Below are 21,645 nucleotides of genomic sequence, written 5' to 3'. Positions count from 1 at the left end.
AAGTGATAGAAGCCTTTTTGGTTCTATAAGGAACCTTCTCTTCTAAGAGTGTATAATAAACACGTTTTTCTTTTGATTATTTAATAACCTACATCATGTTATTTCAAGTTCTCCCTTTGGAGCGCAACATCACGTTGTTAAAAAATAATCCTAAATTGGGCGTGGCTATAAATTGGGCAATTGAAGTTATCTAAGGTGTAATATGTGTTAGATGTAAATGAACATTGTTGCAACGTTGTAGGCAACATTATTGGCAAGGGACTTGATGCTACTATGCCAAAGATATTTAGAGTTGTTAAACGGGTGTGAAGAGTGTGTTGATATAACGGTAATATTGTCAAAATTCTGCTTGTAATCAGAAATCAGAAATTGTAAAAAAAATATGCATTCCATTATATTAGGCAATAATTAAGAGTAGGCAAAGTGGTCGTGTCGTGAAAATTCTATCAAATGTATAACATTGCAACGAGTAGTCAGGGTACCGTGGAACCCCTGCAGTACCTCTGCAGACCCCGGATTGAGAACCCCTGCAGTACCTCCACAGACCCCGGATTGAGAACCCCTGCAGTACCTCCACAGACCCCGGATTGAGAACCCCTGCAGTACCTCCACAGACCCCGGATTGAGAACCCCTGCAGTACCTCCACAGACCCCGGATTGAGAACCCCTGCAGTACCTCCACAGACCCCGGATTGAGAACCCCTGCAGTACCTCCACAGACCCCGGATTGAGAACCCCTGCAGTACCTCCACAGACCCCGGATTGAGAACCCCTGCAGTACCTCCACAGACCCCGGATTGAGAACCCCTGCAGTACCTCCACAGACCCCAGATTGAGAACCCCTGCAGTACCTCCACAGACCCCGGATTGAGAACCCCTGATTTTGCAGATGCTCTTATCCAGAGTGATTTACAGGAAGTGCATTCATCTTAAAAAAGCTATTTATTTTGGAAATAAACTTAATCAAATCTTCATAAAATTGTCATCTTACCTCTTAGCTTTGGTGTCATGTCCCCCAGAGAGACTCATTTTAGAGGCAGGGCCCCCCTCCTCTCTCTCCCCAGAGAGACTCATTTTAGAGCACTGACCCCTAAACAGAGATCCAGCATGTCATTATCTCTTTGAGAAATGAAACATTTACTAACAGACATAGAAACAGTCAGGTGATTTAATGCATCACATGAACATGTAGTTGTGACATTTCATCTCCATGGTAACTGTCAATAATGATAATAATAAGTCACTGTTTGTTAATGTAGTTATAGACAGTACAGCAACAACAATAATAATAATAATAATAAGTCACTGTTTGTTAAGGTAGTTATAGACAGTACAGCAACAATAATAATAATAATAATAATAATAATAATAAGTCACTGTTTGTTAAGGTAGTTCTAGACAGTACAGCAACATAAGGCCATGTCTCACACTATGTCACGAACGTCGTAATCCTCCTCGTCTGACCAAAGCGCAGTGTGGTTTGAATACATTCTTCTATTTTTTAATTAACACTTAAACAAACTTACAAAACAAAATAAGACGAACGTGACTGCTATAATAACAATGTGCTAACATGCAACGTAACATAGACAATAACCCACAACCTACAATACAAAACAGGCTACCTAAATATGGTTCCCAATCAGAGACAATGACTAACACCTGCCTCTGATTGAGAACCATATCAGGCCAAACAAGAAACCCCACATAGAAACAGAAAACATAGACTATACCCGCCCAACTCACGTCTTGACCAACAAAATAAAGACTAAACAAAGGAAATAAGGTCAGAAAGTAGGCTATTTATTGTATTTCAATCTGTTCTTTTCTAAATGTATCTGAGAATGTAGACAGAAGGGCTAAAACGGACATGATTGATCTGAGGGGGAAATCATTGATCCATTCAGAAAGTTTATTTGCAACAAGTAAGAGATGTTATATTATGTAAAGTAGACTAGGTTATAATGTATAGTAGTGGGTTGTTAGTGATATGTAGATGTTATATTATGTAAAGTAGACTAGGTTATAATGTATAGTAGTGGGTTGTTAGTGATATGTAGATGTTATATTATGTAAAGTAGACTAGGTTATAATGTAAAGTAGAGGGTTGTTAGTGATATGTAGATGTTATATTATGTAATGTAGACTAGGTTATAATGTATAGTAGTGGGTTGTTAGTGATATGTAGATGTTATATTATGTAAAGTAGGCTAGGTTATAATGTATAATAGCAGTTTGTTAGTGATATGCAGATCAAGGTCTATACCTTAGCTACATATCATAGATGACCAGTCTAAACCTGTTCAGATCAGTTCACATAATATTATAGTCCTACCAGTAGCAGGACAGAGAATGTACTGTATATAACCTACATATCATAGATGACCAGTCTAAACCTGTTCAGGTCAGGTCACATAATGTTATAGTCCTACCAGTAGCAGGACAGAGAATGTACTGTATATAACCTACATATCATAGATGACCAGTCTAAACCTGTTCAGGTCAGTTCACATAATGTTATAGACCTACCAGTAGCAGGACAGAGCATCTACACTATATATACAAAAGTATGTGGACACCCCTTCAAATTAGTGGATTCGGCTATTTCAGCCACACCCGTTACTGACAGGTGTATGAAATCGAGCAGACAGCCACGCAATCTCCATAGACAAACATTGTCAGTAGAATGACCAGTACTGAAGAGCTCAGTGACTTTCAACGTGGCACAGTCATAGGATGCCACCTTTCTAACAAAGTCAGTTCTTCAAATTCCTGCTATAGCTGCTCCGGTCAACTGTAAGTGCTGTTATTGTGAAGCAGAAACATCTAAGAGCAACAACGGCTCAACCGTGAAGTGGTAGGCCACACAAGCTCACAGAAAGGGCCCGCCAAGCGCGGAAGCGCATAAAAATGGTCTGTCCTCGGATGCAACACTCACTACCAAGTTCCAAACTGCAACGTCAACAAAATAACTGTTTGTCGGGAGCTTCAAGAAATCAGTTTCCATGACAGAGCAGACGCACACAAGATCACCATGTGCAATGCCAAGCATCGGCTTGAGTGGTGTAAAGCTCGCCACCATTGGACTCTGGAGCAGTGGAAATGTGTTCTTTGGAGTTATGAATCACGCTTCACCATCTGGCAGTCCGACGGACTAATCTGGGTTTGGCGGATGCCAGGAAAACGCTACCTGCCAGAATGCATAGTGCCAACTGTAAAGTTTGGTGGAGGAGGAATGATGGTCTGGGGCTGTTTTTCATGGTTCGGGCCCCCTAGTTCTAGTGAAGAGAAATCTTAACTCTATAGTATAAAATTACATTCTAGACGATTCTGTGCTTCCAACTTTGTGGCAACCGTTTGGGGAAGTCCCTTTCCTGTTTCAGCATGACAATGTCCCCGTGCTCAAAGCAAGGTCCATACAGAAATGGCTTGTCGAGATCGGTGTGGATGAACTTGACTGGCCTGCACAGAGCCCTGACCTCAACCAATCGAACACATTTGGGATGAATTGGAACGCCGACTACGAGCCAGGCCTAATCGCCCAACATCAGTGCCCGACCTCCCTAATGCTCTTGTGGCTGAATGGAAGCAAGTCCCCGCAGCAATGTTCCAACATCTAGTGGAAAGTCTTACCAGAAGAGTGGAGGCTGTTATAGCAGCAAAGGGGGAACAACTCCATATTAATGCCTATGATTTTGGAATGAGATGTTCGACTAGCAGGTGTCCACATACTTTTGGTCAGGTAGTATATATAGCCTAATCTAAATCAAATGAAATCAAATGTTATTGTTGTATATAGCCTAATCTAAATCAAATCAAATTGTATTGGTGTTAGGAATTTTGTTAATAAATAGTTAAAACATATTCTAGCTTTAGATAAAACTATAAACAAATTGAACTCTGCATGCCTGGTGAAAAGAGATTTGTGTTGTGGGTTATAAAGTAAGCAGAAAGGGTCATTAAACTCTGGTTGAACTGACCCAACTTAGCCCTGAGATGTTTAGATAAGGCTGTGGGTCACTTTTTAGGTCTTCCATTATCTTGAGTTGTCTGCTCAAGTGGTAATCAATTATAGTGAGCCTTCAGGATAAATGATTATATGGTGTTTTCATGTGAGTGCCCTGTGAGGTTAGAATGAACTTTTGAACCTGTTTTCTATTTGATTAGGACAATGAGACGCATTCTGTAACCTATGACGTCATATATTGTATATAAGTCTGTGTTTATGATCAAATGAGAGCTTGCTCCGAGAATAAACACTATTATCTAATTTTAATATGACTGTATCCTGTCTATTTTATGTTAATAAGTATCTTACAAATTCTTATAAATAGACAGATTGAATTGAATTAATGAGTATATTGTAGGAATTATTTAATTCCACTAACAATTGGTCCTTCGAGTGGATTTCCAAACTTTGCCTCTGTCATCCGAAGATATTAGCCGAAAACCGTGCACGGGCGGGTCAAGAACCGTTATTTAAAGTCCTGGCCTCTGAATTGGGGTTAAACAACAGGCCGGTATATATATATATCTGAGGTAGACAGAGACGGTGACGGAATCAAACCAGCATTGCTTTTCCCAGTCTGCAAGACGAAGGTAAATAGTCTTTATTCTCGAATGTGGGGGGTATGATGTAAGTTATCTTTGATTTTAAATTCTAAACGTGTTTAGCATTTATCAATAATAGTAGCTTCGGATATTCCAAACATATTGTGTGTTACTTGTATGACCGAAATACAAGGAAGTTGTTATAGGTCCGAAAAGACCTATGGTGGGTGCATGACCGAAAAAAAAATATTGCCTTAAATGATCCTGGCCTTGCAAGCCGTAAGGATTATTTAGGGAGGATATAGTAAGTGTTGTTAGATAGGACGGTCGTTTTGTACAAATAGGACAGCCATTAATTCAAAAGACATACCCAAATAAAGTTTTAACCTAAATAGTCTATCTGTCTGGGGGACGTAGTCTGACTATGAAATATAGCGGATAGGGATATTAAAACAGGTGAGGATAAATTCGGTTTGGTGAGAAGGCAGGGTAATCCTAGGCGAACGGAATAACTGATCCTATTCAATACTGAAAGGGAATATCCAAAAGAATGTGAGGGAAACTTAATATAGCGAAGTGAGATTGGATAAATACAACCAGAGTTTGACCAGGGAAGTAAGTCCCCTGGCTAATAACTGATAGTTAAAAGTGAGATCTAATGTCCGATCGATAACAACGCTATAGATAAAGTTTCCAAGGAAGAGAATCATATAAATTCATACACATAGATTATAACTTGGGTAAAAGTAGTAACACACACATAGAGAAATAAATAAATAAATAGAAAGACATGGATAGGTGATAATACCATAACTACTAGTAAAGGCAAGGATTTATCAAAAATGGGTAGTAAATCCTCCAAGGAGGTCCCGGTATTAACGGGAGACCAGCGTTTAATGGAACTGAAAGATAAGAGGAATTTAGAATTCTGTCTAAAATGTAGTAAGTATTATGAATTTGATGGTAGGCTAAATGTTGAAAAACTAGAATTGCTTATCAAACAGATACATAAGGAGGGTGGTGAGGATGAAAAGAAGCAGAATAAACAGGGGTTATACACAGCTAGAGTCTGGCTTTCGGAAGCTAGGAAAAGAGTAGAGGGCGATAACAGAAGTCGAGAAAAGTGGGTAATAGTAATGTGAGTCAAAAGAAAAATAGAAAATGTTTTAATTGTAATGAAACTGGACATTTCGCCTGGGAGTGTAACACTCCCTGCAAACATTGTGACAGGATTGGACACAATCACCGAGATTGTAATTTAACTAAGGGAAAGGTAAGGCGCGACTATCGGGAGAATAAGAGAGAGTCGAGAAACAACGAAAGCGAGAAAAATGGGAATTCTCACTGAGGAAAGGCTTGAGCTTTTAAATTAGGATATTTTGTTGACTCGGAATTGGAATTACGAATACAGATACATGTAAAGTGGGCTTAAATGCGAATAAGTTTTTGTTATCTACATAGCTTTGGTGGATCAGTGGTAGAATTCTCGCCTGGAACGCGAGAGTCTCGGGTTCGTTTCCCGGTTAATGCTTTTGCTAAATTCAGAGTTTTTGATTGTAATTAAACTAATTATATGGGTTGTCCAGAAAAATACGGTCGCTAGTGTTTGTATAAGATATAAATTGAACTATTTTAATGGATTGTTTAGGTTAAATTGAGTGACTGATTTATCAAAATAAATAAAATAACAAAACGAATTTCGATGCAAGACGATGTCTTTTGCCTAAATTATATGTTTGAATAATGTATTGGGAATATAGTCGTAATTAAAATGCTGAATCAAGGAAGAGATAGTTACAAAATTCTAATGAATTCTAAAATAATAATGAAGAGAGACTTAATTGTATGGTGATAACACAAAACTGCGTCGTTACGTTGAATACACATTTACGTTACTCAAATGAATTTGAAAGTAGTTTAGGGACGGACTCCCACTCTTTTCTGTACTTCTGGAAGTACAATTTGGATTGGGAGATGTTGATTGATGTTGTAAGTTCTATACAAGTTCCAACATTTGTGATAAATTGGGTTTGGTTTATCGAACCCGTAAAACTGCTGCTACAATCAGTCAACTATGATTGTGCAATTCGTTGAAAGTCGCTGTGGCATGGAGACAGGATGAGCGCATGTTGATGACATCACTCACAAGGCACTTTTGTCGCCACGGCAATGATGTTGTGACTGGGGTGTGGCAGAGAAAAGTGTTTGTGACATTTAGAAGGGAAATACGTCCATTATGTTTTTGAGTCACTTTTCAGAAGTTGATAAACATTTCCAGATACATTTTTAAAAGTAGCTGTAAATCGTCAGGGTAGTTAGTAAAGATGCTAAAAACTAGCAACAGATTCGCTAGGTGGGCATCATTGATTTATGGTGTTTATTGGACTATATTCACCTGTGTGAAGGGAGATCTGAATGTCTGAATCGTAAAACATAGTAAAAATGGATTCTGATGGTTATTGATTATAAACATTGTATTCTGGTGTGTTTAAGTAGAATTCCTTCTTCCGGGACGGATGGAAGTTATCTAAAATATGTAAGTTGAAGGAGCCATGGGAAAATACGTTACATTTTTATTAAATACCTGGGATTAAATTACTGATTTCTTACACTGAGAAATGTACGACATTTGCGACAGAGGAAAAAAGTAATACGTTTGGATAATAAATATTAGGTTAATTGCATCTAAGGCTAGCATGTTCACTTAAGTACACATATACATTGACGTTGTTTAAAACTTATGATTAATGATTTGAGGTAAAGAGGAATTATCATTAGGTTTGGTTAATAGTTCACTTTTGAGTTTCTGAATTGATGTAGCACAGTGAATGCTAGTTAGGCTTTGTGTTTTTCCTGGGAGAGTGCGAGTTTTATTGTCTTCTTGAATGTTTAAAGGGACTATTATCTTGGGGAGAGATTGAGGAGTGAGATTGAGGCCATAAACGACCAAATTGGAAAGGGCCTGAAAGGTTTTTGTTTTTCATTAAGGTTTGCAAATATACACACATAAAACATTTGTTAGGACTATTTGTTTTAGTGCAAAGGTATTTTAAAGGGGCATGCTCACATATGGAGTTTTATGAGTTTTTATCTTCTGAGTTTTAATTACACAAGTGAATTTTTTTGATTTTAAGGATAAAGGGTTCTTTAAAATGTCTAGGAACATGACTATACAGGGGTGGTATAACCTTTGACGTTTATCATGGCTGTCTCTTGAAGTCTGATCAGCTTCAGGGGAGGGCCATGAAGATAATGCATTTGTGGTCATTTGGGATTAATATTTGGATGGAGATTGATTTTAGTTTTGATTAAGGTTATGTAAGGACTTTAGAGATTGACACTATAAGACATGTTGTTTTTTTAAGTCCATGATTTTAGATAAAGCCAAAACAGTGAGACACTTAGTTAATATTTGGATGGAACACATAGTTGTTATTGACTATTATGAGAAAAAAGGCATACAGAGGGGTCTGCCACGCACTGTTGAGATCTTGAAGGTTTGAGAGCAGAGTGGAGAGGGGGGACCAGGACATGAGCAAGGTAGGCTGTGAAATAAGGTAGGTGAGAAAAGGGTTACGGTTTAAATCAATAAATATATATATATTTAAGAACATATATAAGCAGCACAGATACCTTTTAAAGTAGATAAGTCACTTGACAGAGAATTGGAAAAGGATAGATATGAATGGACGCCCAAGGGAGAATTGGAAATGCGGTGAAAGAAAGGGGCGTTCCTACATGATAATGTCAGACATAAGGATGATTTACACTAATTTTACCTAAGTCATTGGTTAGGTTAGGCAAGGTTGTTACTGGCAGAGCCAGGTAACAAGGGGGGATGGGTAAGTGTTGGTCTAGGATAGGATGTGGCCTATTGGATGATAAACTAATAAATAAAAAAAATCTAGCTAAACAAGCAGATATTGAAAGAAGTATTGTTAATTACATGAGGTTGTTTGTTTAACCAAACCTGTATGTCCAAGGTTTTATGCACTACAGGTGAATTACAGGTGAAGTCACTCAATCCAGTCCCTGAGGCCTGTTGGGGGGACCATACCAAGGACTCCTGGTAACAGCTAGCTGAAAGAGCTACCCGGATTCATATCACACTAAGGGAGGGTAAGACACATTGACACTGTCGAACAAGCACAGTGTCCGAGAGGAGAACTGGAATTAACAGAATTCTGGGGGCCATCTCTCGGATAAAGATTTTCCTTTTCCCCGTCATTCCATTCCTGTGTTTGTTCATAGAAGTGAAAGTGTGTCTGGCTTCTTGCTGATGATGTTTTCTCTGGGAGAGGGTGGGGCTTTATAGGTGGGCGGTCCATCCTGAGCTGTCTGGTTGTGGGAGCCATATTCCTGATACACCATGAACCCCAAGAAGGCCAGAGGGTAATATTGACACATAGTTAGACAATGAGGATTTTGTATTAACCAAGCATAAGAGATCACTTGATCTGGATAAACAGGAAGTGAGAGTGGGATTGGGAAGGAAGTCTCAGTGGAGTTTTATGTAGACCAAATGGGGCCTCTGACTCCTTGGAAGTTTAGGACTAAGAGCAGCCATTGTGGAAGACATCTATGCAAGTCCTTGTGTAGTTCATGGAAACAGGTTATAGCTCACATCATGAGAGAGGGATACATAAATCTACATACCCAGTATGGAAGAAGATGGAGAGTAGTGAAAGTAAGGGTTTCAGTTGATAACCTAGTGCCATTCCGAATACGAGAAGTTAGAGCAGATGATAGTCAGCCAGAATACAAGCAGAGCCCTAGACAAAGCAAATACTGACCGTAGAGTTGTCCAGAGCCAAGGCCGATGTGGATGGTTTAGATGAAAGATTTTAAGGAAGTGATTGAGGTGGAAACTGTTATGGGATTCTAACCTATGGTTAGGCATGCCTCAGCAAAACCTCAGTTCATACTCATTTCCTTTCCATTTGATGGAATTGCTACACCCATGGAATGGCCTGTATGATAAAGCGGTTCAAGAGGGCAGGAAGCTGAACTATGACAGTTGCATTGATCTGTGATATGTGTCCCCAGGTGCCGATTACATCCAGATTTTCTCTTTCACAGTGACAGGATTTTATGGATCGCTACATAACACACGGATGGGAAGTAGGGGAAGTCAGTACATGCAAGAGGACTGAGAATGTTACAACCGAGAAGACAATGAGGGACATGATTGGCAGATGAAAAGGTTTAGAGTGTGGAGGTATGAAGCTGTGACCTAACCTTCCTACCAATTGGAATGGTAGTTGTGCACTAGTGCAGTTAGGCATGCTCTTTACCCTTACTCAGATCCAATTCAAAGCGAGGAATTAGATCTTAGCAGGATTAGAGTCAAGTATTTTCTAGTGGTCCACTCTCAATAAAAATGTGGACTAGATCAATTATACCAGAGATGTAATGAATGGCTTGGCAGAATAGAATAGAATCGAGATAGATATGTTATTGGCAGAAAAGGGTGGGGTTTGTGTGTTATTCGGGTCGATGTGCTGTACGTTTATCCCAAGTAACACAGCTCTGGATGGATCAGTGACCAAGGCCTTGGCAGGTTTAACCACCCTAGCTCACGAGTTGGCAGTGACCTCAGGGGTGGATACTTTTCTGACTAATTGGTTCGACAGTAAGTTTGGGAAATGGAAAAATGTCATGATTACTGTGTTATGGGCTATCTTCACATGTGTGACTATTAGTTTTGTGTGGATGTGGTTTGATTCCGTGTGTGAAAGTTCTCATTTCCAGGATTCTGGAGAAATCGATGACACAACAGATGATGAAGTATGGACCAATTCTAAGCTCTGACCAGTGGAAGGATGAATGTATGGGCCCGGATCTAGTGGAAAACGACTCCGGATCTTTTAATTATGAGGAACCGAGATTGGACGAGACTGTATTTGATGTTTAGAGAATTTAGACGGTTACATGTTTCAATGTATAGACTGTTTCTTTAATGAAGATTGTAACGAAAATCCTAATAGAAGTGTTACAATTCTGATATAAGTTAGAACAGTCATTGATGGAGTGTAAATACATATATTGGTTTGGTATTATTCTTGTATAAACATTTAAGTTTATATATGATCTTTTGATATGTAGCTATGAATTGTTTTGTTATTTAGGGTGGATTGTTAGGAATTTTGTTAATAAATAGTTAAAACATATTCTAGCTTTAGATAAAACTATAAACAAATTGAACTCTGCATGCCTGGTGAAAAGAGATTTGTGTTGTGGGTTATAAAGTAAGCAGAAAGGGTCATTCAACTCTGGTTGAACTGACCCAACTTAGCCCTGAGATGTTTAGATAAGGCTGTGGGTCACTTTTTAGGTCTTTCATTATCTTGAGTTGTCTGCTCAAGTGGTAATCAATTATAGTGAGCCTTCAGGATAAATGATTATATGGTGTTTTCATGTGAGTGCCCTGTGAGGTTAGAATGAACTTTTGAACCTGTTTTCTATTTGATTAGGACAATGAGACGCATTCTGTAACCTATGACATCATATATTGTATTTAAGTCTGTGTTTATGATCAAATGAGAGCTTGCTCCGAGAATAAACACTATTATCTAATTTTAATATGACTGTATCCTGTCTATTTTATGTTAATAAGTATCTTACAAATTCTTATAAATAGACAGATTGAATTTAATTAATGAGTATATTGTAGGAATTATTTAATTCCACTAACAATTGGTCACAATGTCTGAGCGGTATAGACTAAGATACAGTAGAATAGTATAGAATGCACTATATACATATGAGATGAGTAATGCATAGACTAAGATACAGTAGAATAGTATAGAATACAGTATATACATATGAGATGAGTAATACATAGACTAAGATACAGTAGAATAGTATAGAATACAGTATATACATATGAGATGAGTAATGCATAGACTAAGATACAGTAGAATAGTATAGAATACAGTATACACATATGAGATGAGTAATACATAGACTAAGATACAGTAGAATAGTATAGAATGCAGTATATACATATGAGATGAGTAATGCCAGATATTTATAGCCGAGGCCAGATACTTTTCACAACATTTCCAACAGAGACCATCAGGTTGGTCGGCATGATTAGTGATCATACTGTAGCTCAAACCTACTGTGACTGTTGAATGTCTGACGACGACCTAACTTTATAATAGTTCGTAGCCTACCTACCAGAATCTGCCCGTCTTTCCTTCAAATCAACACATTTATCTATCTTCTAATGCAGTGGTGTAAAGAACTTAAGTAAAAATAATTTAAAGTACAACTTAAGTAGTTTTTTGGGGTATCTGTCCTTTACTTTACTATTTATATTTTTAACAACTTATACTTCACTACATTCATGAATACAATTATGTACTTTTTACTCCATACATTTTCACTGACACCCAAAAGTACTCTTTACATTTTGAATGCTTAGCAGGACAGGAAAATGGTCTAATTCACACACTTATCAATGAACATTCCTGGTCATCCCTACTGCCTCTGATCTGGAAGACTCACTAAACAGAGAACATCCCTGGTCATCCCTACTGCCTCTGATCTGGTGGACTCAATATACAGAGAACATCCCTGGTCATCCCTACTGCCTCTGATCTGGCGGACTCACTAAACAGAGAACATCCCTGGTCATCCCTACTGCCTCTGATCTGGCAGACTCACTAAACAGAGAACATCCCTGGTCATCCCTACTGCCTCTTATCTGGCAGACTCACTAAACAGAGAACATCCCTGGTCATCCCTACTGCCTCTGATCTGGCAGACTCACTAAACACAAATGTTTTGTTTTTAAATGATGTCTGAGTGTTGGAGTGTGACCCTGGCTATCCGTAAATTAAAATAACAAGAAAATTGTACTGCCTGGTTTGCTTAATAAAATGAATATTAAATTATTACTACTTTACATTTACTTTTGATGCTAAAATATATTTAAAACCAAATACTTTTAGACATTTACTGAAGTAGTATTTTACTGGGTGACTTTACTTTTACTTGAGTCATCTTCTATGAAGGAATCTTTCCTTTGACTCCAGTTTGAGAACTGAGTTCTGTTTCCACCACTGTTCTAACGTTCCATATGAGACACAGTTTCAACAGACATTCTGGAACTGCGTCGGCTACAAAGTTACTTTACATTTCATATCAGGAAATAAAGTAACGGTCACTGGGGGAATTAGTTTTGCATTGCCCGTCTCCCCGGGTGAGCAGAGTTTCGCATTTAATACCGTTCCATTGGTCCTTAAAATAAATGTCCACTCCCCTGTAGCACCGGGCCATGCAAAACGAACTTCCCACTGTTGCAGCGCACTGAGACACAGAGTTCTAAACCCAGACGCGTTTCTTCAAGACATCTCTCTTACATTATTTTAGATAAACATATAATTTACTGGAAACCAAGTTTAGCTGTGTTTTTTTCCTCCAAAATGTGAGTTACTGTTGGACTTTAATTGTAAGCAGGCCTACAAACCCAAAATGTTTTAATTTGTGAATGTTCATTTGTAGGCCTCAAATATTAAACTGTCTTAAAATATTTGATGATTAGTTGAATCAGGTGTGTAAGTGCTGGTAAGAACAAGAGGATTGAGAAACCCTGAGATAAACATAAAACCATATAATTGAAAAGCTCCTCCACCATCTTTACCAGACGTTTTACTGATAACATGTCGGCCTACTGATTAGTTTACACTTTGAAAACTGCTGTCTGTCAGCAACTCAGCTCAAGTAGCAGTTCTACTAACTAGTAATATCTCATTCCAGGTATTCATTCTCTTACTCTGTCCTTTAGAATAGATTATTGTTCAGAAATACTTACTTTATTTGTCAGTTCTCTCCATTTCGCGTTTTCTGCTCTGTCCTCAAAATGGATCCTTTCCAAAAGAACAACTTTACTTTCTGTTCCCCATTTTTGTAGTGACTTCTTGGTCGACCCCCAATTTTCCCTTTTGTCTAACAAGCCGCCATGCCGGTTCAGCCCACTAGGGCATATTTCTCCCATCATTTCATGTAACCATTTTAAGTTTGTTTGTTTATGCATTTCTGTGAATTACTTAGTAATAAATAAATGATTTAAGACAATTGATGTATGGATGACTCAGTGAAGACTGGGTTCGTGCAGATAACCAACAATTTACGACGTTTGGAATGAGACTAACGTGAGGTAAAGTTAATAAATTATTAATCAGAAGACTATTGATCAGATTTGAAAATATCTGAAAGGTTATATTGGGAAATTATAACTTTGTAATCTGACTACTTTCTCTGGTGCCCTCGAATTCATAGTTAATTAGTTACGTTATTAATCAGTTGATCGCGTAATAACTAATTACAAGAATCTTTGATGTAAACTATAAGTCTTCAATTTAATCATAGCAAAGACACGACAACTGTTACCACTATTTAGGGTGTTTTGAAGGGGCTGATACAGTGTCACCACTATTTAGGGTGTTTTGAAGGGGCTGATACAGTGTCACCACTATTTAGGGTGTTTTGAAGGGGCTGATACAGTGTCACCACTATTTAGGGTGTTTTGAAGGGGCTGATACAGTGTTACCACTATTTAGGGTGTTTAGAAGGGGCTGATACAGTGTTACCACTATTTGGTCTGATCAGGGCTCCTGTTACCATTTGTAACAGGGAACAACTTATTATAGCTTATTATATTGTCGACTGACCTTCAAATAGGCTACGCAAAACAGGACTATATGTGATAATAAGCACATCTTCATAGAGGAGTTTATTATAGACCTCTAATAGACTAGGTGGAGATATAGATTATAATACATATAGACCTCTAATAGACTAGGTGGAGATATAGATTATAATACATATAGACCTCTAATAGACTAGGTGGAGATATAGATTATAATACATATAGACCTCTAATAGACTAGGTGGAGATATAGATTATAATACATATAGACCTCTAATAGACTAGGTGGAGATATAGATTATAATACATATAGACCTCTAATAGACTAGGTGGAGATATAGATTATAATACATATAGACCTCTAATAGACTAGGTGGAGATATAGATTATAATACATATAGACCTCTAATAGACTAGGTGGAGATATAGATTATAATACATATAGACCTCTAATAGACTAGGTGGAGATATAGATTATAATACATATAGACCTCTAATAGACTAGGTGGAGATATATATTATAATACATATATTGACATGCTGCTTGGGTTCTGCAGGCTACTACTGTATCATATTGACAAGCTGCTTGGGTTCTGTAGGCTACTACTGTATCATATTGACATGCTGCTTGGGTTCTGTAGGCTACTACTGTATCATATTGACAAGCTGCTTGGGTTCTGGAGGCTACTACTGTATCATATTGACATGCTGCTTGGGTTCTGTAGGCTACTACTGTATCATATTGACAAGCTGCTTGGGTTCTGGAGACTACTACTGTATCATATTGACATGCTGCTTGGGTTCTGTAGGCTACTACTGTATCATATTGACATGCTGCTTGGGTTCTGTAGGCTACCACTGTATCATATTGACATGCTGCTTGGGTTCTGTAGGCTACTACTGTATCATATTGACATGCTGCTTGGGTTCTGTAGGCTACCACTGTATCATAATGACATGCTGCTTGGGTTCTGTAGGCTACTACTGTATCATATTGACATGCTGCTTGGGTTCTGTAGGCTACTACTGTATCATATTGACATGCTGCTTGGGTTCTGTAGGCTACTACTGTATCATATTGACATGCTGCTTGGGTTCTGTAGACTACTACTGTATCATTGTTACGAATCCCTTTGGCCCGACAATCTAGGGGTGATGGTAATGGGATCCGTAACACAACTCATGCAATTTATTTTAGTGACAACGTAACAGTGAGAACAAAAATAACCACAGACAACTTAATTACCGTCAAACACTAAATGTTTATTTATAAACACACGGTAAATGGGGGGAGCAGGAAAAGGGGCTGAGCGGGACCCAAGGAATGAAAGAATAATAATTCAAAAACACCCCTAAGCTAGACTAGCCTACTTCACAAACAGCTAACTAACTAACCAAAAATACAGGGGGTGGTCCGCCCAGTTCTAACTAGTGTTTTTAACAATGTTTAACTACGGGTAGTGTAGCCCAAGGGCAACTTGTCTGGTTACCCCCTTATCAAACAAACACTCAAACACCATAACCAAAAACAATACTCACAGATGGGGACCAAGTGACATGTAGATGCAAACCACACAAGCGACCTACAGACAGAAGGCCTTTACAAAAGAGATTGAGCTGGGGAGAAAACAACTGACAGGGGTTTTAAACCAAGGGAAAGGGACTGTGATTGGGTAAGGGAAAAGGAGCAGGTGTCTTCTGATTAGCGACTAATTGATGACTGATTGGGGAATGATGATGGTCACCTGTGAGTAGGGGAGAAGGAGAGAAAAGAAATACACAGGATACACACAGAACACTTGTATCCGTAACAATCATATTGACATGCTGCTTGGGTTCTGTAGGCTACTACTGTATCATATTGACATGCTGCTTGGGTTCTGTAGACTACTACTGTATCATATTGACATGCTGCTTGGGTTCTGTAGGCTACTACTGTATCATATTGACATGCTGCTTGGGTTCTGTAGGCTACTACTGTATCATATTGACATGCTGCTTGGGTTCTGTAGGCTACTACTGTATCATATTGACATGCTGCTTGGGTTCTGTAGGCTACTACTGTATCATATTGACATGCTGCTTGGGTTCTGTAGACTACTACTGTATCATATTGACATGCTGCTTGGGTTCTGGAGGCTACTACTGTATCATATTGACATGCTGCTTGGGTTCTGTAGACTACTACTGTATCATATTGACATGTTGCTTGGGTTCTGTAGACTACTACTGTATCATATTGACATGCTGCTTGGGTTCTGTAGACTACTACTGTATCATATTGACATGCTGCTTGGGTTCTGTAGGCTACTACTGTATCATATTGACATGCTGCTTGGGTTCTGTAGACTACTACTGTATCATATTGACATGTTGCTTGGGTTCTGTAGGCTACTACTGTATCATATTGACATGCTGCTTGGGATCTGTAGGCTACTACTGTATCATATTGACATGTTGCTTGGGTTCTGTAGACTACTACTGTATCATATTGACATGTTGCTTGGGTTCTGTAGACTACTACTGTATCATATTGACATGTTGCTTGGGTTCTGTAGACTACTACTGTATCATATTGACATGCTGCTTGGGTTCTGTAGACTACTACTGTATCATATTGACATGCTGCTTGGGTTCTGTAGGCTACTAATGTATCATATTGACATGCTGCTTGGGTTCTGTAGACTACTACTGTATCATATTGACATGCTGCTTGGGTTCTGTAGACTACTACTGTATCATATTGACATGTTGCTTGGGTTCTGTAGGCTACTACTGTATCATATTGACATGCTGCTTGGGATCTGTAGGCTACTACTGTATCATATTGACATGCTGCTTGGGTTCTGTAGGCTACTAATGTATCATATTGACATGCTGCTTGGGTTCTGTAGACTACTACTGTATCATATTGACATGCTGCTTGGGTTCTGTAGACTACTACTGTATCATATTGACATGCTGCTTGGGTTCTGTAGGCTACTACTGTATCATATTGACATGCTGCTTGGGTTCTGTAGACTACTACTGTATCATATTGACATAATGACTACTACTGTATCATATTGACATGCTGCTTGGGTTCTGTAGGCTACTACTGTATCATATTGACATGCTGCTTGGGTTCTGTAGACTACTACTGTATCATATTGACATGCTGGCTACTACTGTATCATATTGACATGCTGCTTGGGTTCTGTAGGCTACCAATGTATCATATTGACATGCTGCTTGGGTTCTGTAGACTACTACTGTATCATATTGACATGCTGCTTGGGTTCTGTAGGCTACTAATGTATCATATTGACATGCTGCTTGGGTTCTGTAGACTACTACTGTATCATATTGACATGCTGCTTGGGTTCTGTAGGCTACTACTGTATCATATTGACATGCTGCTTGGGTTCTGTAGACTACTACTGTATCATATTGACATGCTGCTTGGGTTCTGTAGACTACTACTGTATCATATTGACATGCTGGCTACTACTGTATCATATTGACATGCTGCTTGGGTTCTGTAGACTACTACTGTATCATATTGACATGCTGCTTGGGTTCTGTAGGCTACTACTGTATCATATTGACATGCTGCTTGGGTTCTGTAGACTACTAATGTATCATATTGACATGCTGCTTGGGTTCTGTAGGCTACTACTGTATCATATTGACATGCTGCTTGGGTTCTGGAGGCTACTACTGTATCATATTGACATGCTGCTTGGGTTCTGTAGGCTACTACTGTATCATATTGACATGCTGCTTGGGTTCTGTAGGCTACTACTGTATCATATTGACATGCTGCTTGGGTTCTGTAGACTACTAGTGTATCATATTGACATGCTGCTTGGGTTCTGTAGACTACTACTGTATCATATTGACATGCTGCTTGGGTTCTGTAGGCTACTACTGTATCATATTGACATGCTGCTTGGGTTCTGTAGGCTACTACTGTATCATATTGACATGCTGCTTGGGTTCTGTAGACTACTACTGTATCATATTGACATGCTGCTTGGGTTCTGTAGACTACTACTGTATCATATTGACATGCTGCTTGGGTTCTGTAGACTACTACTGTATCATATTGACATGCTGCTGGGGTTCTGTAGACTACCACTGTTAGAGCCGATTTGGACATATTTGTATAAAAGACTGAACATACTGAGCTCCATGTACATTTGTGTAAATATATTAATTATTAATGTATATGATGAAATATTAGGTACGTACCTTTATGATTTATATTTACCTGATTGAGATATATTCATTTGTTGTTTGCGTAACTCAGTTTTTGGCCCCCCCTCTTGCCCATTCATTGTACTGTGTTAATTGTGTTAGTATAAAGGCAGGAAGTTGGGCCTTCGGGGGAGGGAGTCCTTGCTAGACACGGGAGCGGTATAGTTTTTTGACCAGACAGACAGACAGACAGACAGACAGACAGACAGACAGACAGACAGACTATGTATTTGCATTTCAAGTAATCTCTGCTTTAAGTTGATTGGAGAATACTTTTTTGTTAGATAAGAAGAATAAACATTTTTTTGTTGCACCATATCCCTGGATCTCATTGAATGTTTGGCCGTTTGGAAACGTTGAGTGTGGACTGTATGCGTCCGAAACAACCCCGCTTCAGGCTTGGGCAGTGGCTATGGTAAAGAGGAAAGGAAGCCACTACATTCAAGTAAAAAAACTCCGTGAAGGATTACTACCGGAAGGAAATCTCCGGTTCGGACACACGCTGGATTTGGTTCTATTTGTAATTGCATTCGGACCTTAAGGACAGCTCGCTTGGAAGGATTTGAACTCCTAGATTTCGCCAGCCGTGAGTAACCACTGCGAATGAATGAGCTGCCCTGTTCAATGCGATCGTTTGATCGTGCATATTATGGAAGCGCAAATGTGCTTATAATTAAACTTGGGAATGGAATTCAAAACAAGGCGCTGTGAAAACAATGAACAAGTTTAAGTTTGGGAAACACAGATCCAATGCACAATGTAGCCTAATCATATGTCTAATATTTGGCCTAACGTGGAAATGCAATGCATCAACGCAACGAATGCAACTTAAGGATCTAAAGATACTGCGTGTTAACTTCATTAAAGGGATAGAACTTACAACGGGATGAAATGTTTAAAACGCATCTAAAATGCCAAACTTGCACATGTGCAATTCAAAATGGGTCAATTTGCTGAAATGGATGACTGTTTTAAAGCGTTAAAGGAGGTCTAAAGGGGCATTACGTTTAACAATCAAACCAACAACTGTGTCATTGTAAATTGAGTGAACTAAAAGTGAATGATGGAGGATGAAATCCCAAATAAGACTCCACTGGAGAGGGCAGAGGAGCATCTAAATTCAGACGTAAACTGTTACTCAACAGTTAGTTCCTTTTCTGTTGGAGGTATTTTCTGATTACATTGCAAATAATGCTGTTCCTCCCAGTTTGACTCCAGGTCTGATTACATTGTAAATAATGCTCTCTCTCCCAGTTTGACTTCAGGTCTGATTACATTGTAAATAATGCTCTCTCTCCCAGTTTGACTCAAGCTCTGACTACATTAATACCCCAAGAAAGCCCCGTAAACGTATTAAACTGTGATAGAGGATCACTTTGTAAATGTATTAAACTGTGATTTTGACCAGTCCCCTTTCTTCGGGATGGGGATAGAGGATCACTTTGTAAATGTATTAAACTGTAACAGAGGATCACTTTGTGAATGTATTAAACTGTGATAGACGATCACTCTGTAAATGTATTACACTGTGATAGAAGACCACTTTGTAAATGTATTAAACTGTGATAGAAGACCACTTTGTAAATGTATTAAACTGTGATAGAGGATCACTCTGTAAATGTATTAAACTGTGATAGGGGATCACTTTGTAAATGTATTAAACTGTGATAGAGGATCACTTTGTAAATGTATTAAACTGTGATAGAGGATCACTTTGTAAATGTATTAAACTGTGATAGAGGATCACTTTGTAAATAAATTAAACTGTGATAGAGTATCACTATGTAAATGTATTAAACTGTGATAGGGGATCACTTTGTAAATGTATTAAACTGTGATAGAGGCTCACTTTGTAAATGTATTGAACTGTGAATGAGGATCACTTTGTAAATGTATTCAACTGTGAATGATGATCACTTTGTAAATGTATTAAACTGTGATAGAAGACCACTTTGTAAATGTATTACACTGTGATAGAGGATCACTTTGTAAATGTATTAAACTGGGATAGAGGATCACTTTGTAAATGTATTACACTGTGATAGAGGATCACTTTGTAAATGTATTAAACTGTGATAGAGGATCACTATGTAAATGTATTACACTGTGACAGAGGATCACTTTGTAAATGTATTAAACTGGGCATTTGACCAATTCCAGTCCTCTTCCTCCTGGGGATACTATTTGAGAAGCTCAGTTCTGAGATACTCAGTTCTGGTGACCAAATAAAAGTACATTCTACTCCAAAATGTATCAAAATATAATGATGACACCATTTAAAATATGATTTCCACCTCCAGAAATGAGCCCAATAAGATATTGGTAAAAAATTATGTTAAATGATTTTAACATATTGGACTATATAACCTGTATAGATGGTCTATTATCAGATGTTAAATGAGTTTAACATAGTGGACCATATAACCTGTATGGATGGTCTATTATCAGATGTTAAATGAGTTTAACATAGTGGACCATATAACCTGTATAGATGGTCCATATTATCAGATGTTAAATGATTTTAACAGATTGGACCATATAATATGTATGGATGGTCTATTATCAGATGCGATAATGCTTGTTGCAAATAGCACCTGTATCAACTGATGCAGCATAGTGTCTATAAATACATAGGCTGGAGCATGGGGTTTGTCTGTCTACATTAGCACCTGTATCAACTGATGCAGTCTGATAAACACTCCTAACAACCCCACCACTAGGAGGTGTCCACATGGTCTGATAAACACTCCTAACAACCCCACCACTAGGAGGTGTCCACATGGTCTGATAAACACTCCTAACAACCCCACCACTAGGAGGTGTCCACATGGTCTGATAAACACTCCTAACAACCCCAACACTAGGAGGTGTCCACATGGTCTGATAAACACTCCTAACAACCCCACCACTAGGAGGTGTCCACATGGTCTGATAAACACTCCTAACAACCCCACCACTAGGAGGTGTCCACATGGTCTGATAAACACTCCTAACAACCCCACCACTAGAAGGTGTCCACATGGTCTGATAAACACTCCTAACAACCCCACCACTAGGAGGTGTCCACACGGTCTGATAAACACTCCTAACAAACCCACCACTAGGAGGTGTCCACATGGTCTGATAAACACTCCTAACAACTCCACCACTAGGAGGTGTCCACATGGTCTGATAAACACTCCTAACAACCCCACCAC

At 38.6% G+C, this 21,645-nt stretch overlaps 1 protein-coding gene across 1 annotated transcript in view; it reads right to left on the bottom strand.

Moving 5' to 3' along the window:
* Nucleotides 1–13,423, bottom strand: part of LOC129841951 (NLR family CARD domain-containing protein 3-like) — a 268,945-nt gene extending 255,522 nt beyond the window's left edge. Inside the window, exons 1-2 of the mRNA XM_055910318.1 lie at nt 13,373–13,423; nt 992–1,090 (exon numbers count right to left, since the gene is read on the bottom strand). Coding sequence (XP_055766293.1) covers nt 992–1,074 — 83 coding nt within the window. The 5' untranslated portion in view covers nt 1,075–1,090; nt 13,373–13,423. The remainder of the gene's footprint in view (nt 1–991; nt 1,091–13,372) is intronic.
* Nucleotides 13,424–21,645: the final 8,222 nt, after the last annotated feature.

This window comes from Salvelinus fontinalis, unplaced genomic scaffold (assembly GCF_029448725.1).
Source record: "Salvelinus fontinalis isolate EN_2023a unplaced genomic scaffold, ASM2944872v1 scaffold_0004, whole genome shotgun sequence".
Taxonomy (NCBI): Eukaryota; Metazoa; Chordata; class Actinopteri; order Salmoniformes; family Salmonidae; genus Salvelinus; species Salvelinus fontinalis.
Note: the sequence above shows the minus strand (reverse complement) of the source record. Positions and strands in the feature narration are given on the sequence as shown.